General features: G+C 41.6%; 3 protein-coding genes and 3 non-coding genes across 10 annotated transcripts; 1 reads left to right on the forward strand and 5 right to left on the reverse strand.

Moving 5' to 3' along the window:
• Positions 1 to 966: 966 nt before the first annotated feature.
• LOC139391732 (putative hydrolase DDAH2) lies at positions 967 to 8,542 on the forward strand. Of its 4 annotated transcripts, none has more exons than XM_071139232.1 (6): positions 967 to 1,262; positions 2,501 to 3,178; positions 3,391 to 3,579; positions 4,170 to 4,289; positions 6,205 to 6,348; positions 7,519 to 8,542. In XM_071139232.1, exons 2-6 carry the CDS (start codon positions 2,870 to 2,872, stop codon positions 7,633 to 7,635), a joined length of 879 nt encoding a protein of 292 aa, XP_070995333.1. In that variant the 5' UTR covers positions 967 to 1,262; positions 2,501 to 2,869; the 3' UTR covers positions 7,636 to 8,542. The 4 variants fall into 4 exon arrangements, with proteins under 4 accessions (XP_070995333.1, XP_070995332.1, XP_070995334.1 ...); XM_071139231.1 differs by having other exon boundaries at positions 1,001 to 1,511; XM_071139233.1 differs by having other exon boundaries at positions 1,067 to 1,511; positions 2,505 to 3,178.
• Positions 8,543 to 9,574: 1,032 nt separating this feature from the next.
• Positions 9,575 to 12,541, reverse strand: LOC139391733 (small ribosomal subunit protein uS7). The gene is made up of 6 exons (XM_071139235.1): positions 12,460 to 12,541; positions 11,556 to 11,665; positions 11,076 to 11,285; positions 10,465 to 10,593; positions 10,033 to 10,131; positions 9,575 to 9,853 (listed from the first exon to the last, which is right to left on the reverse strand). Coding segments are annotated over exons 1-6 (618 nt in total). The 5' UTR covers positions 12,461 to 12,541; the 3' UTR covers positions 9,575 to 9,784.
• LOC139392474 (small nucleolar RNA SNORA3/SNORA45 family) lies at positions 10,216 to 10,346 on the reverse strand. Its single transcript, XR_011629685.1, has one exon. It is a non-coding gene; the product is annotated as a small nucleolar RNA SNORA3/SNORA45 family (small nucleolar RNA).
• LOC139392472 (small nucleolar RNA SNORA65) lies at positions 10,780 to 10,907 on the reverse strand. Its single transcript, XR_011629683.1, has one exon. It is a non-coding gene; the product is annotated as a small nucleolar RNA SNORA65 (small nucleolar RNA).
• LOC139392473 (small nucleolar RNA SNORA3/SNORA45 family) lies at positions 11,365 to 11,496 on the reverse strand. Its single transcript, XR_011629684.1, has one exon. It is a non-coding gene; the product is annotated as a small nucleolar RNA SNORA3/SNORA45 family (small nucleolar RNA).
• Positions 12,542 to 15,595: 3,054 nt separating the features above from the next.
• On the reverse strand, positions 15,596 to 22,492 carry LOC139392097 (lysosomal thioesterase PPT2-A-like). Of its 2 annotated transcripts, XR_011629641.1 has the most exons (9): positions 21,961 to 22,458; positions 19,753 to 19,906; positions 18,776 to 18,871; positions 18,533 to 18,640; positions 18,326 to 18,409; positions 18,001 to 18,085; positions 17,326 to 17,380; positions 16,397 to 17,212; positions 15,790 to 15,988 (listed from the first exon to the last, which is right to left on the reverse strand). XR_011629641.1 is itself a non-coding variant. In XM_071139815.1 (8 exons), exons 1-8 carry the CDS (start codon positions 22,135 to 22,137, stop codon positions 17,069 to 17,071), a joined length of 903 nt encoding a protein of 300 aa, XP_070995916.1. In that variant the 5' UTR covers positions 22,138 to 22,492; the 3' UTR covers positions 15,596 to 17,068. The 2 variants fall into 2 exon arrangements, 1 of the variants encoding a protein (XP_070995916.1); XM_071139815.1 differs by having other exon boundaries at positions 15,596 to 17,212; positions 21,961 to 22,492.
• Between the last annotated feature and the right edge of the window lie 510 nt (positions 22,493 to 23,002).

A 23,002-nucleotide genomic window follows, 5' to 3' on the forward strand; every position in this document is an offset into this window, starting at 1 on the left:
GTTTACCAGGCATTAAGCACACCACACACAGCCAGCCTTCCTGAAACCCATTAGATAGGCTAGGGTCATGTTCATACATCACAGAACGGAAGAAAACAGAGTGAAACAGGGAAGAACTACATGAACTTGTCCAATAAGAACTGCTTGTTTTTCATTTTCTGTTAAAAAAAAAGTGTTGCTATGGGGAAGGGAGGATTGGCTGGTTGGCCTATTCTAGTGCTGGTATGTAGAGTACAGATCCTCCACTGTATTTCAATGGGATGTTTTGTGTGGGCTGGAGTTGGGCTGACAGCTGGTGTTCTTTTGTTAATCCTGTGTTTGTGTGTGTGTGTGTGTGCATGTGTGTGTGGGTGTGTGTGTGTCTGTCTGTCTGTCTCTATGTGTCTCTCTCCCTGTCTCTCTCTCTTACGTCATCAAATTAACTTCCAAGCTTATTTTCTAAACTCCCTATCAAATCTGCAGTGGACTGTTTTGACTGCAGTAACATATGCCAGTCGCTAGACGGGAACATTGCACTGCCCTGTCTGCAGGTCACTAGTGGGTCTGTTTCTGTGTTTACCATTTCACCAGAGATGAACGTCTCAAATGTGAGACTGAGTAATGCTCGACATTTGTAGGACGAACCTCTCGAGTGTGATAAACCACCAGCATCTTAATTTCCCAAGACAAACAGACACTTTGACAAACTATGTTGTGTGACTCCGTCATATCTCTTTCTCTTGGACCCATTGTACAGATATATGACCCATATTGCAGAAAAGCCCGGATTATTTTTCACAGACAAAGACTAGAGGCCAACCACACACACACACACACACAATCATTGAATAGTCAAACGTATTGCGTCTGTAAAAAAAAGTGATGAAAGTTTGGGAATTAATATCTGATGAATCTGATGAGCGCACGATAAGAAAATAGCATTGCAAATGTATATAACTGTTCACGTTTATATTATGTAGAATGGGCGGGTACAAGTTAGACGAGGGTGTTGGGGGTTGTCACACTTGGAAACAATGGGGATCAGGGGGAAAATATGAATAAAATAATCTCTCCGAGGACCACTTGAAATCAATCTTTGTTACTATGAATTCTGCATAGAAAGAGTTTACGTTAGAAGCAACATTTCAACGGGTTTGGGCAACATTTTATAAGGAGATTAGCTGTTAAGCCTAGGCCTACTTTATTAAAGTGACAGAAGTCAGAATCATTTGCGAGTTGAAATCCGGTGGGTGAATTCTATTCGATCTGCACTTTCATACAAGGTAAGAAGCAAATCGTGATAATAACCTACTGTCAACTTTTCTCGTTGAGCGGAGAGGTGTAATCCTGGACAGGACGGATTGGTGGGGGATGGGGAGGGGAAGTTGGGGGTGAAAGGGTGAACAGGGCAACGGGTGAGACGGGGAGAGGGACATATAGAAGAGAAGATAATAACGAGATACGATGACCGGGAAGACACAGCCAGGGGAAAAGAACAGAATTTGAATAACCTCTGTAAAAACAATAATAAGGTAGGCTTCCATCTTCACTTAGATTTTTGAATATTGACATTGCACTGGGCGTGATGAGCTCTTAACAGGCAAATATTTCAGATGTTTTTCGTGCAACTTGTTTCTCTGCAGATGGCTGGCATGGGATGCTAAAAAATACATTGAAATAAATTAGTAAGAGAAATATTCCTAAATCTAGGTTTTAGGTAGTCTACATTCCTAAAATCAATACTGAGAAACATCCCTTTGTGTTTGTTATTGTCTGATAGTTAATTCAATTCTGCCGTGAATGGTTATTACCACCCTGCTATCAAATGTTTTTTCTCTCTTAATTAACCATAATACACTAAATGTAGGCAGAATGTGAACATATACGGACATAATATTGACAATCCGGCAACACTTGTTGCGTTCAGCAAATATTGCCGCTGGGATTCACTAAAGGAGGACAACAAAGCAGTGATTGTCTCTAAACTGTAGGCAATGAGCGGATATATTTGCCATTGCAAGGCCATTGTAGGATGTTGTGCTCAAATAATCTGCCCTTGAACAATGCAGCCCTTGTCTGTATTCTCCAGTCCACTCTGTTATCTGTATTAATTCTGGTTCACAGTTCAATTTGAAATAAGAATAGTGTCTCTATCTACATGACTAGCTGTTGAATAATTGTTTTTTATTTAGTTGGTCTCAATCATTTAAACCACGTAGCATATGGGGGCTGTATAGTGGTGGACACTGGACACTTCAGATTATCCTTTTTTTTCATGCCATCTCTGTCCAACTCCACTATCACCACAAAACAGACTTTTGTCTCTCTGACGAAAATATGTTATGGTCCAGACAGTAGCCTATTGTATGTCCTACAGTCGAAGAGACTGAGATGCGTGCAGTAGAGCAGACACAATTGATCACAGGAACTTTCACCTAATGAGTCACAGAGCATGTACAAACATGCTTTATCCTTCTCATCAAAAAGCCCCAGAGAATCTTGTCTCCCTCCTTTCTTTCAGACAGCAATCAGACTGAAACTCCCCATATTTACCTCCGTGGAACTATGCGGTGGGTATTGGAGTGGCTGATCACTGAAGTGGAAGAACAAGGATGAAGACTTTCTCCTGTGTGTTTTCCTGCCTGGTTGACAGACTCCCCATATAGTTGCTGCTTCTCTCCATCACATCCCTTTAGTATCCAGCTGGTCTTGCCATCACACCTCGCAGCTTCTCAAACAGTTGGGAACACAATCTGACAAGAACTCTCACCCTCTCTCTCCCACTCATCTAGTGGCATACACACACTTTCACTGTTCTGTCTTGTAGTGGCTGAACACCACTACTAGCCCATAGCCAGGGTACTCCTACACCTGCACACGCACACACATTATGGCAAGCGTGTTGCCGTACGGTCGCTTCACTCACGCCGTGGTGCGGGGCATCCCAGAGACCTTTGGGAAGGTTGAAGACGAGAAAAACAACAGGGTCGAAAACGGGGAAACCGCGATGGACCTGGCCAAAGCACAGCGACAGTTTGGGGTGCTGACAGGGGCGCTGAGACAGAAGGTGGGGCTGCAGCTCATAGAGATCCCTGCAGACCCGGAGCTACCAGAGAGCTGGAGGATAGAGGATGTAGCTGTAATACAGGGAGACACGGCACTCATCACCAGGCCTTTCAAACAGCAGAGACGCAGTGAGGTGAACACTGACCCTAAATGAAGGAGATGTGTGTGTGTTGTGAATCATTCCACTAAACATGTTGTAGTTCTGTCTAAATTATTGATTTATGTTGCTGTTAATTATGTTTTAATTATAGATTAATGTTGCAGTAGAGTCAGTTTGACCTGGAAAATCAACTCTCTCTCTCCCCTTTTCCCTCTCTCCCTGTCCCTTTCTCCTATCTCCCTAAGACTGAAGCGGTGAGGAGGGTGATGTCGGAGCTCAACCTGACAGTGGTGGAGATGGGGGCAGAGGAGGGGGGCTCCGCAGGGGCCACGCTGGAGGGCAGTGACGTGCTCTTCACCGGCAGGGAGTTCTTTGTGGGAATCTCCTCCCACACCAACTACAGAGGAGCTGAGGTTCTGGCCGACACTTTCAGAGTGAGTATAGCTTGATTCCTTTCTCAAACCACATGAGAGGACAAGATCCAAAGTCCCTCGCCGCCAACCTCCTTCTCCAATATATTCTGAGAAAGAGGCAAGCAAAGAAGACGTAAGGAATCAAGGAAAGACAAATTGGGAAAGAACCCATGTGTTGCGACAGGGATGAGCAGGTGGCCATTGTCCTATTGTATTATGAGATCTATAGTTAAAAGACAAATGATTTTTTATGTACAATGTAAATGTGTACTTCTTTACATCTCTACCATGCTCCCATATTCTAGACATGATGTTTTCACAGTCAGGTCTGTTTATTTACATTTTAATTGACTTGTAATGGTAGTTAATACCATAACCTGTTGGATGTGGATATTCAATATCACTCAGGGTGTGGCATGCAATTGTGTGTAGGGCTTTGTTTGTGTCTGCCATCTGTCTGATATCCTGTTGTTGCTTTACATGCAATATTTACACTGTATTTATTATCTACTCTATCTGATTTCTTACTTGATTTGATGTCCAAGTACACGACCATATCGCTGTGTACAATATTTTATATTTTGTTCTTACCGTCTCTGTCCTCGTCTTAGGACTTTGCTGTGTCCACGGTGCCAGTGTGTGGGGGAGCTCGTCTAAAGAACATCTGCTCTATGGGAGGTCCTGATACCATCATCATCAGCAACAGTGATGGGGCCAAGAAGACCCTCCGGGTGAGTGTGTGTGTTTGTGTGTGTCCGAGAGAAAGATTGTGAATGAATATACTGTAGCTCTCTACCCATGTGCAGACCACATTCTGCTTGCCACAACAAACTCCCATTCTAGACATGCAAAGTGATCACTTCAAAAGACTCTCTCCAGCCCAGTATTTATGTCACTGTGCTCAGATGAATAATGTAAAGGATAAATCAAGCTTTATTGGGCTGTTTTAAACTATCATGGTGTAGTTTGGAGCCCTATAAGCCCGCATTACCCTAGTGTCTGCTCTAGAGGTCGACCGATTATGATTTTTCAACACTGATACCGATTATTGGAGGACAAAAAAAATCTGATACCGATTAATCGGCCGGTTTTTATATATATATATTTGTAATAATGACAATTACAACAATACTGAATTGACTTTTATTTTAACTTAATATAATACATAAATAAAAATGAATTTAGTTTAAAATAAATAATGAAACATGTTCAATTTGGTTTTAATAATGCAAAAACACAGTGTTGGAGAAGAAAGTAAAAGTGCAATATGTGCCATGTAAAAAACCCAACGTTTAAGTTCCTTGCTCAGAACATGAGAACATATGAAAGCTGGTGGTTCCTTTTAACATGAGTCTTCAATATTCCCAGTTAAGAAGTTTTAGGTTGTAGTTATTATAGGAATTATAGGACTATTTCACTATACCATTTGTATTTCATAAACCTTTGACTATTGGATGTTCTTATAGGCACTTTTGTATTGCCAGCCTAATCTCGGGAGTTGATTGGCTTAAAGTCACAAACAGCGCTGTGCTTCAAGCATTGTGAATAGATGCTGGCAAATGCAGGAAAGTGCTGTTTGAATGAATTCTTGCGAGCCTGCTGCTGCCTACCACCGCTCAGTCAGACTGCTCTATCAAATATCAAATCATAGACTTAATTATAATATAATACACACACAGAAATACGAGCCTTAGGTCATTAAAACATGGTCAAATCCGGAAACTATAATTTCGAAAACAAAATGTTTATTCTTTCAGTGAAATACAGAACCGTTACGTATTTTCTCGAACGGGTGGCATCCATAAGTCTAAATATTTATGTTACATTGCACAACCTTCAATGTTATGTCATAATTATGTAAAATTCTGGCAAATTAATTACGGTCTTTGTTAGGAAGAAATGGTCTTCACACAGTTCGCAACGAGCCAGGCGGCCCAAACTGCTGCATATACCCCAACTCTGCTTGCACTGAACGCAAAAGAAGTGACACAATTTCCCTAGTTAATATTGCCTGCTAACATGAATTTCTTTTAAATATGCAGGTTTAAAAATAAATACTTGTGTATTGATTTTAAGAAAGGCATTGATGTCTATGGTTAGGTACATTGGTGCAACGACAGTGCTTTTTTCTCGAATTCGCTTGTTAAATCATCACCCGTTTGGTGAAGTAGGCTGTGATTCGATGATAAATTAACAGGCACCGCATTGATTATTTGCAACGCAGGACAAGCTAGTTAAACTAGTAATATCATCAACCATGTGTAGTTAACTAGTGATTATGTTAATATTTATTGTTTTTTATAAGATATGTTTAATGCTAGCTAGAAACTTACCTTGGCTCCTTGCTGCACTCGCGTAACAGGTGGTCAACCTGCCACGCATTCTCCTCATGGAGTGCAATGTAATCGGCCATAATCGGCGTCCTAAAATGCCGATTACCGATTGTTATGAAAACTTGAAATCGGCCCTAATTAATCGACCATATCGATTAATCGGTCGACCTCTAGTCTACTCTATTTGGTCCCCATCCGGAGATGATTGGCTCATGCCCATTTCAGTTTCTCCTTGTGTGGGCTACTCTAATGTGAACAGACCCTGGCCGCTGCTGTCATGCAAAACTTGTTAGCCCTGCCTCTGTGTGTGTAGATGATGGAGCAGCTGACTGATCACCACTACGAAGTGCTCACGGTCCCTGAGGGCGCAGCAGCTAACTGTGTCTACGTCAGGGGCCCCTCCAAAGTGGACTACCTGCTTCACCCGCCCACTGAAGAGTGTCCCGAAAGTGTTCCTGTGAGTGAACAGTGGTCTTTAGGTTACTTTATTAAGCAGTACTTTTTATATCCACGTTATTGTGCCTTTGGCAAATACATTGCCATCAGAATTTATTCATACCCCTTGACTTATTCCACATTTTGTTGTTACAGTCTGAATTTAAAATGGATTAAATTGCTTTTTTTCTCACCCATCTACACACACTAACCCATAATGACAAAATGAAAACATATTTTTCAAGATTTTTTGCACATTTATTGAAAATTGAAATACAGAAATAAACCATTTGCATAAGCATTCACACCCCTGAGTCAATACATGTTAGAATCACCTTTGGCAGTGAATACAACTGGGAGTCTTTCTGGGTACGTCTCTAAGAGCTTTGCAAACTTGGATTGTACAAAATGTGCACATTATTCTTTAAAAATTATTCAGGCTCTGTCAAGTTGGTTGTTGATCATTTCTAGACAGCCATTTGCAAGTCTTGCCATAGCTTTTCAAGACGATTTAAGTTAAAACTGTTAACTAGGCCACTCAGGAACATTCAATGTCGTCTTGGTATGCAACTATATGGCCTTGTGTTTTAGGTGATTTTCCTGCTGAAAGGTGAATTTGTCTCCCAGTGCCTTTTGGAAAGCAGATTGAACCAGGTTTCCCGCTAATATTTTGCCTGTGCTTAGCTCTATTCCATTTAGTTTATTTTTTTAAACTCCCAAGTCATTGCAGATGACAAGCATACCCATAACATGATGCAGACACCACCATGCATGAAAATATGAAAGTTGGTACTCAGTGATGTGTTGGATTGTGTGTTGGATTGTGTGTAGGCCAGTGACACAAAATCTCAAGTTGATTCATTTAAAAATCAGGTTGTAACAAAACAAAATGTGGAAAATGTCAAGGGGACTCATTTCTTTATTTTCTGTACAAGTCCCTCTAGTCAATTCCAAGAGTACCATGATATAGGCATGATGTTCTATTTCATTAACTCTTTCATTTTCCTCCCTGATGCAAAATACCATGAAATTGTCACATGATGAAGTGCGTGCTAGAATAAAGAATGGCGGATGAACAGTAGGCTACTAACACAAAAGCTTGTCAACCAGCCGTCACAGTCCTTGGCCAAAGATTCTCCCTATAAATGTGAATGTAATAAAATGGTATTATATATCTCTTCCTGCCCCCCAGGCCTTCCAGAAGCTGACGGACTACACCCTCCTCCCTACAGCGTGCAGCGAGGCCTCCAAGCTCGGAGGGTCTCTGACTTCATTCTGCCTACTTATCAACAGGAAGCCATACTACTAAATTCCCTGCCCTTCTCCCATAGAACACACATAGGCCTTCATTGACTATATTTAAATACAAATGTGAACATTACAAAGACATCGTCAACTGTTGGGCAGGAGAAGATAAATTCTTAATGGGATCCTAGGGACATCCCAGATCTGAAGTTGAAATTGAAAACGGGTAAGATAGGGGTATAGTTAAGGTCAGTGCTTAAGGTAGGGACATCCCAAGGAGCCCGGCACTACACCAGGCTAGAGGGTTCAATGTGCATATTCTGCACAACTGCTCCCCCTACTGTGGAAAGAGAGCAGCGTGGCTAGATGAACATTAATAGGCTGTAGATTTGAATGTAGGTGTTCTGTATGCGGGCATTTTATGTCCCTATATAACAACTTGTATTTAAATACTCATCCATTCTCCAACCCACACTCTTCGCCCTCCAAGTAGGCTGTTTTGTTGCGGCCATAGAAGGGACGTGCCACCTCAACATTTTACAATTTGAGTGGTAAACTTGCAATGGTTGCCGGTCCTGAATTGAATGGGCATGCCCGTTGTACGGATTCCACATCTCTGGTTTTATCGACCTTTCGCAAATTTCTAAATACAATCACAGAAAAAAAAAGTAGTTTGGAGAGCAAATGCCTCGTGCTAAAAAGACGAATCTCTCATTTTCTCAACTCAATATTTTGCGAACACGGAGGCGCAGGGAGAGGTTTTACTAATTCAAAAATCTGTCCGCACGACAATAACTTGCCAGTTTTTGTATGGGCGGCAATGTGTCTCGAATCTATTTTTTTTTAATGTATTATTTTGCTACGTGAGGCTTATTTCAGAGTAGAATTTTGGTAATGCGGAAGTTGTTGAGTGTACTGTGTGATGCACGCGACTTCCCGGTAATTTTGAGAATAAAAAAAAAACACCTCAAGTATAGCGTCTCTTCCCGTTAAATATAGGCGGTTGACGTCAACACCACTAATCGAATTTTCAAAAATGGTACTCAATTAACGAGCTTTATCCACCAATCCAACGAGTAGGCGGAAGTTTATACAGCACACCATACGTGGAAAAATAATCCCTAGTACCTCTCGCCAACATAATTGTATAATATTAGGCGGCAACAAAGACAACTAAAAAAAATCATCTTGTCTTTTCATTGGCTGTTGCATTAACCACGAGGTTGTATCTTAGTGTCAGAGTAGCCAATCAGTAAAATGTGGGGCATAAATTTATAAAATAACTTGTCTCCAGTCATGTAGGCAAAAGTAGAATTGAAGGAAATTAGTAAACCCCCCTGCTCAACTGTAGGCCTACGCCACCACGCAAATGTGATAGATGCATGTAAGGCTTTATTATAAATGTACGTTTGTTGAATTAGAACACAGGTGAAACCTAAAATGCAGATTTGGAAGGTCTGCTTTTGAATAATGTATCCTGCCACCAGGCCTGGCTGCGTGCTTTATATAGGTATGAATAAACGTTTTTTATATTCTTTGTCATACCCCCAAGGACATAACGACTGATTTGTGGAATTGTACACACTTAATGTCCGGATGGTTGAGATGACGGTCAAATGAATAGCCCAAGGAAGGAACGATTTCAGAAGTCCCCTTCAACAATGGCCATCATTACAGTTGAGTTGTTCCTGTGGATTAACCATGGCCCAAATTGGAAAGGCCTCTCGAGTGAAACACTGACTGTTGTTCATAATGTTGAAAACATAACCGAGGGTTGTACACGATTGCTCAACACCCCCAGACCATGATATAGTAACTCGGGACAAACTGGCATTGTTTGAGTCACAGTACCCGGGTTTTGTACTTTGTTGCAAAGTCCTCATTGGTGATAAAACATTGCCACTGGCCTACTCCCCATTAGAATACAAATCAGTAGTATGCAATTAAGACACTGCATTAATTTATATAGTTCAACTACCTACATAATCAAAACAAGAACTCAATTTGCACTCAAATTCAGCATTTTAGTGTAGCCTTTGTATGTGATGTTTAGAACTTTGTATTTAGTAGAGCAAATACATTTTAAACCTTTGACTAACTTCTCAACCCAGTCATGTATTGATGCCTTTATAAGTATGCATTTTACTAAACACCATACCACATTAAACAAATGAAGTTCAAATTGATTTAATTCTTCTTCTAGAAAGCAAACTTTAACGGTTGGACTTGGCGACTCTCTCCAACTCATCCTTCTTCTTGATGGCGTAGGAGTTAGAAGAACCCTGAGAGACAAAACATTCAATACACCGATCAAAACCAAATAAATTTATATGAGAACTAGTAAAAAAAAGCCACCCCTAACATAACAGCACACTAGAAAAACATGAAAACTGCAGACTGGTTCAGAACCAAATGTTAAGTACTGAAACAGCATTTGAAACTACACTTTAAACAGTCTCACCTTAGCAGCGTTGATCAGTTCATCGGCGAGGCACTCAGCGATGGTCTTGATGTTCCTGAAAGCAGCTTCTCTTGCTCCAGTGCAGAGCAGCCAGATTGCCTGACAAAACACGGAGGGCAGACATGAACACAGAACATAAATAAACTACATTATGAATCTACACAAAACAAGTCAAATTGGACATTCTGTATCTGAGCTGGTGATTGGCTGGGCCACAAGAGACTACAGCCAATGAATAGGCAAAGATGTTCACTCTGCGAGCACTCTAGCACACCAGGACAATGAGTTTGTAAAGGCGTGACTCTAGCCTCAAGTACACAAATGACAAGTCTTTCATATTCCTGTTACAGCCTAGATTTTTGGCAGTGAAACAAGTGGCAGCATACACAGGCACTGAGTTGGAGAGCAGAATGTGCAGGCAGTCTACTTTACCTGGTTGACTCTACGCAGAGGGGACACGTCCACAGCCTGCCTCCTCACAGTACCAGCACGACCAATACGGGTAGAGTCCTCACGGGGTCCGCTGTTGATAATGGCATTGACCAGCACCTGCAGGGGGTTCTGAGGGGGCAAGGCAGAGGAGAGACAAGGTCAACCACCACAACTGTACTGTAAACCATATTCAGGGGTACAAATCACAGGGAAAGCCACTTAGCCTACATTTGAGACATCCAGCTGACTGAACTAAAATTGGAGTGATAACAGGAGAGTAGGCATGGACATAAAGCATTAAAAGTTCCATGTGGTGTGTGTTCCAGGCCTTTCGGCACAGAGTTGCCCATTTGTTTAGGCAGCCTTGCTTCCTAGAGCTGGGTCCATCTGAGCCTCCACTGGATTATACTCAGGTCACTGAAACAGACCGGCATAGTGGCGGGAGGCTGACAGGCATGGAGTTTAAGGCAAAGACTGCATTCCAAACGGCACCCTATTCCCCAATTAGTACATTACTTTTGACCAAGGACCATAGTAATGCACTATAAAGGGAACGGGGTGCTATTTGGGATGCAAAAAACAATGTTGTATAAGGTAGAGATGGTACATACCTCGCCAGTGAGCAGGTGGATGATCTCAAAGGCATGCTTAACGATGCGACAGGTCATCAGCTTCTTGCCGTTGTTGCGGCCGTGCATCATCATGGAGTTGGTGAGACGCTCCACAATGGGGCACTGGGCCTTTCGGAAACGCTTGGCAGCATAACGGCCCCCAGAGTGTGGCAGGTACTTAGCATACTTCTCCTTCACGGCAATGTAATCCTGAGGTGAACCAAAAAGCATAAATATTAGTTCCCGTCCCAAGAATTTAGGTTTGAATGTCCAGGTTAAGGGAATACATACATATTTCTGAGCTGGTGATTGACTGGGACACAAGAGACTACAGCCAATGAATATGCAAAGAAGTTTACTATGCGAGCACTCTAGCACACCAGGACAATGAGGGTTGTAAAGACGTGACTCTAGCCTCGCTTACACAAATAAGAAATTAGTGCCTAGAAGGGTCACCAGTCAAACATTGAAATGCTTCACCTGCAGTGAGATGTCATTGATCTGAACATCGTCGGTACTCCATTTCCCGAAGAGCTTGATTTCTGGCGTTTCAGCCACTGCTGGGGCAGTCTCCCACGACTCTGAAGTCACTGGAGAGAATCATAATATTTGGTCAGGTAATACGGATGATTTAATTATGAGATTCAAGGTACCACGCGCGCAATGTCTGGCCACAGATCCCACAAGGCAAAAGGCCTTGTAATAATGGTATCCTACATTAATCAATGACATTAACACATCGTGATCAACTCATTCGTTGAATGCAAGAAGAAACACCACGAAGGAATTTCTGCCACTGCTGCAAACACACGAATAGTTAGCTAACGTTAACTAGTGATGTTGGCAGCGTGGGTTAGGTTACACATGGACCGCATAAATGCATGTGTAAATAACTACCTGTAATTAACTAGTAGGAATAAAAAAAAACAGACCATGTGAATGAGTCTACACTCTAGGCCCCAAAAGCCTATCAGCTCGAGTCTACCAACGAGCGGTAGCTAGTTAGCTACAGTAACGTTACAATTTCACCAGCCAACGTCAAATTGAGCAAAAGTACAATATATTCCAAGTAGCCATGTGTTAAACAGCAAACTAGACATATTGTAAAGCAACATAATGCGCTGAGTGATCCCGCGAGGACGCTAAACGTGTAGCTAGCTAGACATTCATGTTGCACATGTGCTAGCATCGCGCTAACAATCTTCGCCTGATGAAATCATTTGAGCACGGAGCAAACATTCACTCTTTAAAAACAACTTTGAACTAAAAATTGTGATATACTTTTGACTCAAAGGCGAACGAGTAATGTTACACGTATGTTGGTTTGACATTATGCTCTTTCGTGCAATTTTGGGCATGAAAATCGTATATTCTTTTCACTCACTTGTCTGCCGTTCTGTACCACACTTCTCAGAGACGTAAAAGGGCCTGGTGAGGTTGCCTCATGCAGATATCCAGCAAGGCGGAAATGAAGCAAAAGTATCCGGATTGCACGGCTTTTATGGAACTTTAGTTCCATGGTAGAAATTTCACCTCCGATATTAACATGAATTATGGAAATGTATTGACAACTGAAATTGGAGTATATAATTTCCCTGACGTGTTTTACATAAACCCTCATATTGAAGTTATTGATGTGATGATCCACATATGTTTCAATGAAAATAATACTTCCTACTAAATTTGGATGGCGCAAGGATAGTACACTAAACAAAAATATAAACGCAACATGTAAAGTGTTGGTCCCATGTTTCATGAGCTGAAATAAAAGATCCCAAATGCATAAAAGGCGTATTTCTCTCGAATCTTGTACACACATTTGTTTACATCCCGGTTAGTGGGCATTTCTCCTATGCCAAGATAATCCATCCCCCTGACAGGTGTGGCATATGTGTGTGGCAGATGCACCTTGTGCTGGGGACAAAAAAAGGCCAGTAAAATTTGCAGTTTTGTCACGCAACACAACACCACAGATGTCTCAAGTTGAGGGAACTTGCAATTGGAATGCTGACTGCAGGAATGTCCACCAAAGCTTTTGCCAGAGAATTTCATGTTAATTTCTCTACCACGCTTCCAACGTGATTTCAGAGAATTTGGCAGTAGGTCCAAACCAGCCTCACAACTGCAGACCACGACAACCCTGGACCTCCAGTCTGCTTTTTCACCTGCCGGACAACTTATGAAACTGTGGGTTTTCACAATCATAGAATTTCTGCACAAACTGTCAGAAACCATCTCAGGGAAGCTCATCTCCGTGCTTGTCATCCTCACCTAGGTCTTGGCCTGACTGCAGTCTGGCATTGTAACCAATTTCAGTGGGAAAATGCTCACCTTCAATTGCCACGCTAGAGAAGTATGCTCTTCATGAATTCATCCCAGTTTCAACTGTACCGTGCAGAGTTTCTGAGTTTAAATGTATTTGGCTAAGGTGTATGTAAACTTCTGACTTCAACTGTATGTAGAGTAGCTTTGATTGGACTGATCATGTCAACGTCATACTTTCAAAATCTTAGCTAGCAGTCATCATCATGAATCAAGTCGACAATTTACTGGCAAATCCTTTTTAATCCTTATATGAAAAGGAATTATAGATAAAACATCAGTGCTCATCGACCATTGGACATAAACATTACACAACAAGTTGGAAATTGCTAATTCAACAATAAGTGGTTTGGAAGGAATCAGTGGCTAACTGCAAGCATTGCAAAGCAATCACTAGCCTTCTATTAAGTGGAGAGTGTGTGTGGTCCAAGTCTGGGTTTATGGGTCTCTTTTCCAAGCTTAAAAGGATAAATATTCTATATTGGCCATGCTGTAAATGAAGCATGATTTGTCCCACGCTCAAAACAACTAACTCGGAACTGTGAAAATTTGACTTCAAGACAACTGGGAATTCCGAAAAAAATTAGCTCCGACTGGGAAATACGTTTTGAACGGTCATCCAACTCGGAATTGTAAGTTGGGAACTCTGGCCTTTTTCTAGAGCTGTGGCCTGAAGATCAATGGCATCATCATGAATCGACCTTGCTTATTTCCGAGTTCCAAGTTGTCTTGAAAGCACCATACATCCAGAGAATGACAGACTATGATGACAATTTGCCCACGAAGGACCATCGTGCCACCTTCCTGTTCAAGTGAGCACAGCACAACAAAGGTGAATCCAAAAATGTCTTGTATGCTGCTGCATAAATTATATAATATGCTAGGGAGATATGTATACTGTAGTTAAGAAAGTAATACTAAGTGTACCTCTCTTAATTTCACCTACTGTTCTGACTTGGTGGTGCACATGTATAACCTGTTTTAAATAAATCTAATCATTGAATATTGTACGTTTTCATTGTATGCCCCCTTTATTCAGCCTACGGTTTTGACTTGTACAGGGAGAACACTAAGAACGGCCCATGTTCTGAATTCTGTCGCTATACATTTCAAATGTGCCAAACAAATAGGTATATTGACTGCGTCTGTCCTCGCTCGCTCATTGTCGTAATCGAAATTACGGATTGCCTCTTATCCGCTTGCCACAGTTCATTAGAAACCACATTTGTTTAAGCAAGTCAGCCATATCAGCTATGTTTCTTTAAAAGGCAGTAAATGAGGCTGAATTAACAGTTTCACTGCCAGACAAGGCTCCACTGTCAGCCAGGTGTAGCAGTGGTAAGACGTTGGGACAGCTTTATGTAGGCACTTACAGTTTGTGGGAACCGTTTGTCACCGTCACCGTTATAGTGCAGTGAATGTATTGTGTAGTGGCCCAGCAAGATTTACATGCTAAAATTGCCACTGCGCATGATAATGCACGGCCGATGTCACAAGGATCTGTATACAACTCCTGGAAGCGGAAATTTCCCAGTTCTTCAATGGCCTGCATACTCACCAGACATGTCAAAAGGCCTTGCATTGTCCAAGCAGAGGCTTTTACACTGGGTTGTGGACATCCTCACTCAGGCCTACAAGGGATAAGGGCTCCCTGGTCCCAGAAGGTGTGATATGTCACTCAGCCAAAAGTGGTGCCTCATTCTGAGCTGCGCTGAATGACATCCCCCTGAATGAGATAGGCAGACCTGCTACAATCAGGGCAACTCTAGTCCTCAGGGGCCTGATTGGTGTCACACTTTTTCTCCATCCCTAGCAAACCCAAATTGCATTCTAAACTGAAGATCATGATTAGTTGATTATTTGAGTCAGGTGTTAGCTGGGGCAACACTGTGACACCAATCAGGCCCCGAGGACTGGAATTGCCACATGGGCATCACACTGCACGTTCTCAATATTTTATAAGGTCAACGTTGCATCCTGCCACAGCGTGGACCAACATACGGTTTAATATGAACCGCGGGGGAACATCCTCCCAGCGGTCACGCCACCGGTGTAACTTTAATATGAATTACTCGACCTGTGCGGAGCACAAGGAACATAATCCATACTTTCCACCGTACTGACCGTCTTCCAGGTATTCGTAGAATCATAGTTACATTCGTAACTTCCGGTCACACTGATTTTCTGATCCACGCCCCTACTTTTCAAACATGTTTTATGGTATCTGTGACCAACAGTTTTATATATTTTTTACATTTAACTAGGCAAGTCAGTTAAGGATTGGGACTCCCAATCCCAGCCTGGGAGTGACGCCTCTTGCGCTGAGAAGACCGCTGTGCCAGTTTGAGTCTTAAATATATATCTGTATTCCCAGCCATGTGAAATCCATAAATTAGGGCATAGTGAATTTATTTAAATTGACTGATATCCTTATATGAACTAACTCAGTAAAATTGTTGCATTCATATTTTTGTTCAATGTATTTAAAAAGTCATTTTGCATAAAGATATTGAAAAAAATCTTTCACTTTCATCCATAGCCATGGGATGTATTCCCCCCCCCCACCAAATTAGTGCACTAAACCTTTACTCCTGTATGAGTGGATTAAAATATAAATTCCCTTAGAAGCAGAACATAAACCAAGAAGACATACACATAATACTGCAATGTCAACAACTTTACAAATATTTTACAAGCTATAGCAATCCCTCATACCTGACAGTCTCATTTCTAGTTACAATTTTAATCTTTGTGCAATGCTTTCTATCTTACTTCACAATGTAATTTAAGAGTACTTTCACTATAGTCCCACAGGCAATCCCCCTTTTCATACAACCATAAGAAAACACCCATAACAGTATAACAAACAGTTGAGTTAAAAATAAACTATTCCCTTTGACAAAAACAGACATAGGCTTCTGATCAAACCTGAGATATCTAAATGCAACGAGAGATACAGGTATGTCACATACATTATGTTCAAGACAGGGAAATAACACTCTTTACACTTCTCCCCTTCCATCCATTCCTAAACCCTCTTTCCTTTCTAATAATTTCTTGTCTCCAGTAGCTCTTCCCTTCTTTTCCTTCCACTCCACCTTTTTAGCACCATCACTGTAGGCAGTGTGTCATAACACTTAGGTTTGGAGACATAAAATGGAACACAGACACATGGCTAACACTCTAAAAACGTAAGGCATGATTTCTACTGCAGCGGTCTGCCGGGTAGCTTAGCAACAGCAACGACCACCATAAGGGCTTACTTTATAGGTTAAAAAGACAAAGACATTTGTTACCAGCTATAACCAATGGTAAAAGTCACTCTAGTAAAAGAGATGAACTGGGCAGTGGGTCTGAAAATAGGACGTCACTCAGTCAGGCACTGTTGTGTGGTACTTTCTTAGGTATGTGTAGGTAAAGCACAGACATGGATACACATGTAACAGTAAGTACACGTGGGTTTTTAGTGTAATGATGACGGTATGTTTTGAATCATTCTCACAAACTTAAGAACATAAGGAGAAGTTCACAATGTACTGCAGACAGAGTTAAACTCATATTTCCAGTGTGAATCACACTGCAGCAGTAAAACTGTGTGCGTGTGTGTTTCACTGTAAAGATTGTATGAAATATGACTGTTCTTGTAATGCTGTTTGGTGGAGTAGTCGGCGCTAAACGAGCCACTTCTCAATGCAGGTGTTGAACACAGTGTCATTGGAGTGCCACTTGATGTGCTCTACTCCAGCCATTGAGCACAGGAACAGGTCCCCACGAGCGTTTAGGGTCTTCAGGCCAAACACATCTCTCAAATATAGCTAGTAAAGGGAGGAGACAAATGTAAGGAATCATTATAAGAAGATAGCATATAGCATCAAGATGGAATCTTGTGTCATAATTATGCAAAAACATGGTCTAAAATAATACTTACATCCTGGTCCTTTATCTCAACGACAGTCTCGTTGTCATTGTAAAATCCAAACTGACTAAAGAGCAAAAAAAAAAAAAAAAATGTGAACCAGTGAGTGGATGATATTGAATGAAGAGAAATCTCTCTTGGAACACAATGCCTAATGCATTAAAGTGGAGAGAGAATATTTTTCTTACAGCCAATTTAAGATAAACAATACCATATCTAGCAGATAGAATGGAAACAATGCTTTAGCAGAATATACCAAACATTGGGAACACCTAACACAAGGGGTCGAAAGCGTTCCACAGGGATGCCGGACCATGTTGACTCCAATGCTTCCTACAGTGGTGTGAAGTTAGCTGGATGTCCTTTGGCTGGTGGACCATTCTTGATACACACTGGAAACTGTCGAGCGTGAAAACCCAGCAGCACCTACTACCATACCCCGTTCAAAGACAAATCTTTTGTCTTGCCCGTTCACCCTCTGAATGGCACACATACACATTCCATGTCTCAAAGCTTAAAAATCCTTCTTTAACCGGTCTTCTTCATCTACACTGATTGAAGTGGACTTAACAAGTGACATCAATAAGGGATCATAGCTTTCACCTGGTCAGCCCATGTCATGGAAAGAGCAGGTGTTTTTTTGAACATTTTGTATACTCTAGGAAAGAGGAAGGATGAACTAGTCACCTGGACTGCCAGGGTGTGATGACTCCATCGTCTGGCCCCCCAATTAAGACCAGCTTCTTGATACGTAGGAAGTTCTTTTTCCACACTGAATGAGAAAGAATATATCCTAACTATATAATAGAATTACTGACATAACAAAATACACATAACTACAATACCGTACAATGACCAAAAGGTTCCTATAAAATGCAGAGTACTACAACCAATGACAACGTTGACTCAGCAGCAATAGAGTAGACAGACTAACACTTCTCTGAAATAGTGGATGAATATAAAACCCACAACAAAGGGGACCGACAAGATTCACATTAGCAGCGTTGCTGACCTGTTGAATTAGGATTTGACCTCTCACTGTTCAATAAAGCCAGATAATCACTGCCGTTCACATACATGTCCGTGTGATGGGGGTCTGCAAGAGAGAACAAACAGTTTAGTCAAACAATTTTTCACCATGACCAAAGACCCTCAATATATCCACAGTGACTCCTTGGGAAGGTTGAGTGAAGGTACATTTTGTCCTAAACACACTCACCTTTCCAGTAGTTGCAGATGGATATCCTCTGGCCCACTCCAGTGTAGCAGAAATGAAACAGGTTGGACTTCATGAACTGGGGGAAGAGGTACTTTAGGTAGTCTGTGTCTGAACAGAAACACAAGTTAGTTTAATTCAGGCCTCAGCACATATTAGCACAGAACTTCAATGTATCATGTTTCAAACAATCACGTTGGCTGTTGCGCACAAAGATCAAGTTGATGGTTTATAACGAACTCACACCTCCATACTGTCCAGCCTGAGGCGAGGAAAGAGAGATGAAGGAGTGGACATTGTGATTAGGGAGAGTGGACAGGATCCCTCTGCAAATCAGTCCACCTGTAACAGAACAAGGGTGAATAGTGGTGTGGAGGCTGTGCTTTGGCAAAGTGGGTGGGGTTATATCCTGCCTGTTTGGCCCTGTCCGGGAGTATTGTCGGATGGGACCACAGTGTCTCCCGACACCCTCCTCTCTCAGCCTCCAGTATTTATGCTGCAGTAGTTTGTGTCAGGAGGCTAGGGTCAGTCTGTTATATCTGGAGTATTTATCCTGTCTTATCCGGTGTCCTGTGTGAATTTAAGTATGCTCTCTCTAATTCTCTCTCTCTCGGAGGACCTGAGCCTAGGACCATGCCTCAGGACTACCTGGCCTGATGACTCCTTGCTGTCCCCAGTCCACCTGGCCATGCTGCTGCTCCAGTTTCAACATTTCTTCCTGCGGATGTGGAACTCTGACCTGTTGACCGGACGTGCTACCTGTCCCAGACCTGCTGTTTTCAACTCTCTAGAGACAGCAGGAGCGGTAGAGATACTCTCAATGATCAGCTATGAAAAGCCAACTGACATTTACTCCTGTTTCACCCTCAACAAACACTGTGATTATTATTATTATTATTTGACCCTGCTGGTAATCTATGAACATTTGAACATCTTGGCCATGTTCTGTTATAATCTCCACCCGGCACAGCCAGAAGAGGACTGGCCACCCCTCATAGCCTGGTTCCTATCTAGGTTTCTTCCTAGGTTCTGGCCTTTCTAGGGAGTTTTTCCTAGCCACCGTGCTTCTACACCTGCATTGATTGCTGTTTGGGGTTTTAGGTTGGGTTTCTGTACAGCACTTTGACATCAGCTGATGTAAGGGCTTTATAAATACATTTGATTGATTGAATATAAAGCTGTATTAAAAGAAGATTCAGCATAACACAGAGTCACACACACACCTTGAGAGTAGCAGATGAAGTGGACCCCATCTGCAGCATTTTGCATGATGGGATAGATGGCTTCCTTGAAGCCTTCCACTTGTTTCCATAGTGGCTGTAAGCTGGAGCTGCGGTCAAACAGGTCGATGACTGACACATTGGTTCCTGGGTGAGACTGTCAGAAGAAGAGGATGGGACAGATTAGAGCACTATAAGCATAGAATTAGAATATACAAATCCTAATTTGAATAGGATCAATGACTACAACAAAGATAGGTTTATTTGGAAGGCTATAAAGCCAGGATTGTCAGAGAAGATGACAAATTAGTCAATACATGAAGTAAAATGTCTCAACTGATTTCAGCATTTCTTATGCAAAAACTCAACTCAGCCAGCAGTTTTGAAAGTGGTGCTCACAAGCCAAAAGTGTTCAGTTTTTTTGTGCACTAGGTTCCAGGTAGAACCCTGTGTGGAAAGGGTTCTATATGGAATCAAAAATGGGTTCTTCAAACGGCAGAGCGTTTTCTGCATATTGCAGCTTAAGTCAACTTTGAATAAGACCAGAATTGAAACTGTACAGCCTACGGACTTTGTTTGATGTCAGTCTTCATTGGAGACTACCTGTGCGGGAGGACATCTGAGGCATGATGGTGCTGCTGGCAGGCTTAAATAATAAAATGTCCAATCAAGTTATTTTTGTTCGCTGTCACAATTTACCATAAGGCAGGGTTCACCAACAGGCGGCCTGTGGGACGAATTTTCCCACGGGTGATTTTATTTGTCACGCCAACCTTTCTGAATTGAATGAATTGTTGGATATAAGACTAAAAACACCAGCAAATCAGCTCTTCGTGACTTACATTTTGGAAATCTGTTCCAAGCTATTCCCACCCATAAGAGAGATATGTGATCGTATACAAATGTATAGGAAATTAGAAATTATGTTTTTGTCAAATATTATATCCGTTTGGGCTTCTTGCAGTTAATTTGAAGTTTGATTGTCCCAGGTACATTTGGTAATTTACTGACAGTCCCTAACTAATCCCATAGGGATATCGAATGTCAAATCAAATTGACCATGGGCATTATGATCGGGTCGCTTTTAGCTGCAATCCTAATTGATGATTACTTGGGTGCTGCCAGCAGGATTCAAATAAACCCAACCCATGGAAAACTGCTACGTACAGTTGTGGCTGCTTTGCGTGTTGTATTGTTGTCTCTACCTCCTTGCCCTTTGTGCAGTTGCCTGTGCCCAATAATGTTTGTACCATGTTTTGTGCTGCTCCATGTTGTGTTGCTACCATGTTGTCGTCTTAGGTCTCTCTTTATGTAGTGTTGTCGCTCTTGCCGTGATGTGTGTTTTGTCCTAATATATATATATTTTTAAATCTTTAATGCCAGCCCCAGCAGGAGGCATTTTGCAATTTGGTTAGTCATCATTGTCAATAAGGATTTGTTCTTAACTGACTTGCCTAGCTAGATAAAGGTTAAATAAATAAACAAATAAAAAGTATTATTACCTGCTGCATTTAAACAGCACTATACTAAACTTAAATTTCGTCATCCTTGTGTATTTAGAGAAACATGGAAATGCTTTCACTGATTGTACATAAAGGAAGAGAGTACTATCCTGTAGGAACTTAATTTATCCAGCTAATCTGGCCCTGTCTGTCATCCTGTGAACCCCGTTTATTGTTGCTCACGGCTATGTTCCTTATGATTGTTGTCTTGTGCATACACCCAGGCAAAGGGTAGCAAAGGCAACATTATGTCAAGAATCTGGCAACAATCAACAGCCTATTTCAGTAGTATTCATGAAGAGCTCAGCTGATATGACCGGCGACAAACGTTGATTTCATTAGAACATCGCCTACATAGAAGAACAATGTGACACTTATGTAACCGTCCCAGCGAGATTGGAAACACTGAAGCGACCGAAATTACAATTAAAAAAAAACACGGTTTCGTGCCATTCAAGCAGACCACAGGCATGTTTGATGAGTAAACTTAAGCGCGGGCCCAGGTTACAGCAGCACAATGGAAACCCTAATACAAACAAGTTATTGTTTAAGATACTGATATGGGTCTTAGACATGTTACAATCTATATAATCCAGCCTGCCATATCTGTTCCGTTGTTACATAGCCTAACAGGCGTTTATTATCACCCATATCCAATCTTTCTTGACTTATATTTGTAGCCTGTGTTGGTATATTTTCATGCACTCACCTGATTGATGAAGCGAAGCAACTCCACAAATACCCCGGAGCTGTCGAACAAACCATGGACTATGACCACTGGCTTGTACCCGATGACTGTAGCAACAAGGCAGGCACCAAACAGTGTCCACAACAGCCTCGTCACCCCGCTCTTCCTCCGACTAGAGGCGGCAGAGGGCCCTTTCATAGTTATTCTAACAAAACATTAAATCGCGGTAAAAACCAGCGAATACTAAAATATCGTACACTGTACACAATCTGCCCAACACCGTACTCGGGTTAAAATCGTGCTTGGTTTAGGGGAATTCCTGTTACTTTAGACAATTTTGCAAATAAATAGGTCCTACATAAAATTGCCATCTCATGTGCTACTCTTTACTCTCGTTCCCTTTCTTAAATCGTGTTTTAAATTAAATGAACACCCTTGCGAAATTTCTGCATTTACCCTCTGCATATAACAGGTGTTCGGACACAACGCCACTTAACATTTGCTTGGGGGTTTGTTTGTTCCGGTTCTTGATCAAAACCCGACACCGCGCATTAAGTCATTTCCGGTTTCGATAGCTTCTCAAAGGAGCCGCCTGCCCCAACCCTGGCCCCAACTATCCTAGACAGAAAAATAACACCGACACAGAAAAATAACACAATTAGGACGGCAACATTTATTGTAAACAAGTTTGTAGCTCACAGACAGTACATACTCAAATGATAATTCAAGTGCATACGGCCTGGTCATCATACCAAAATACAACTATTGAATGTGTAGCTCAGTTACTATTTTGCTCACCCACAACATTACATCTTCACACAGTATTTACATTTACAATGGGCATTACTGTAGTGGAGTAATAATTATCATATACAGTACCAGTCAAAAGTTTGGACACACCTACTTATTCAAGGGTTTTTCTTTATTTTTACTATTTCCTGGTCGAATTGCTGCAAATAAACCACCAGTGGTGAAAAAAGTACCCAATTTTCATACTTGAGTAAAAGTAAAGATACCTTAATTAAAAGAAAATGACTCAAGTAAAAGTAAAAGTTGCCCAATA

The sequence above is a fragment of the Oncorhynchus clarkii genome, chromosome 32, assembly GCF_045791955.1.
Source record: "Oncorhynchus clarkii lewisi isolate Uvic-CL-2024 chromosome 32, UVic_Ocla_1.0, whole genome shotgun sequence".
In the NCBI taxonomy this organism is placed as follows: domain Eukaryota; kingdom Metazoa; phylum Chordata; class Actinopteri; order Salmoniformes; family Salmonidae; genus Oncorhynchus; species Oncorhynchus clarkii.

What these genes read in the sequence shown, in the direction of transcription:
- LOC139391732 (XM_071139230.1), top strand. Translation starts at nt 2,870, where the DNA reads ATGGCAAGCGTGTTGCCGTACGGTCGCTTCACTCACGCCGTGGTGCGG. An exon ending in TTCTGGCCGACACTTTCAGA is followed by an intron (nt 3,580 to 4,169) that starts GTGAGTATAGCT and finishes TCCTCGTCTTAG; the next exon opens with GACTTTGCTGTGTCCACGGT. An exon ending in GGGCCAAGAAGACCCTCCGG is followed by an intron (nt 4,290 to 6,204) that starts GTGAGTGTGTGT and finishes CTGTGTGTGTAG; the next exon opens with ATGATGGAGCAGCTGACTGA.
- LOC139391733 (XM_071139235.1), bottom strand. An exon ending in TCAATGACATCTCACTGCAG is followed by an intron (nt 11,286 to 11,555) that starts GTGAAGCATTTC and finishes GGTTCACCTCAG; the next exon opens with GATTACATTGCCGTGAAGGA. An exon ending in AACTGATCAACGCTGCTAAG is followed by an intron (nt 9,854 to 10,032) that starts GTGAGACTGTTT and finishes TTTGTCTCTCAG; the next exon opens with GGTTCTTCTAACTCCTACGC.
- LOC139392097 (XM_071139815.1), bottom strand. Translation starts at nt 22,137, where the DNA reads ATGAAAGGGCCCTCTGCCGCCTCTAGTCGGAGGAAGAGCGGGGTGACG. An exon ending in CTTCATCTGCTACTCTCAAG is followed by an intron (nt 18,872 to 19,752) that starts GTGTGTGTGTGA and finishes GTTCTGTTACAG; the next exon opens with GTGGACTGATTTGCAGAGGG. An exon ending in ATCACACCCTGGCAGTCCAG is followed by an intron (nt 17,381 to 18,000) that starts GTGACTAGTTCA and finishes TTTGCTCTTTAG; the next exon opens with TCAGTTTGGATTTTACAATG.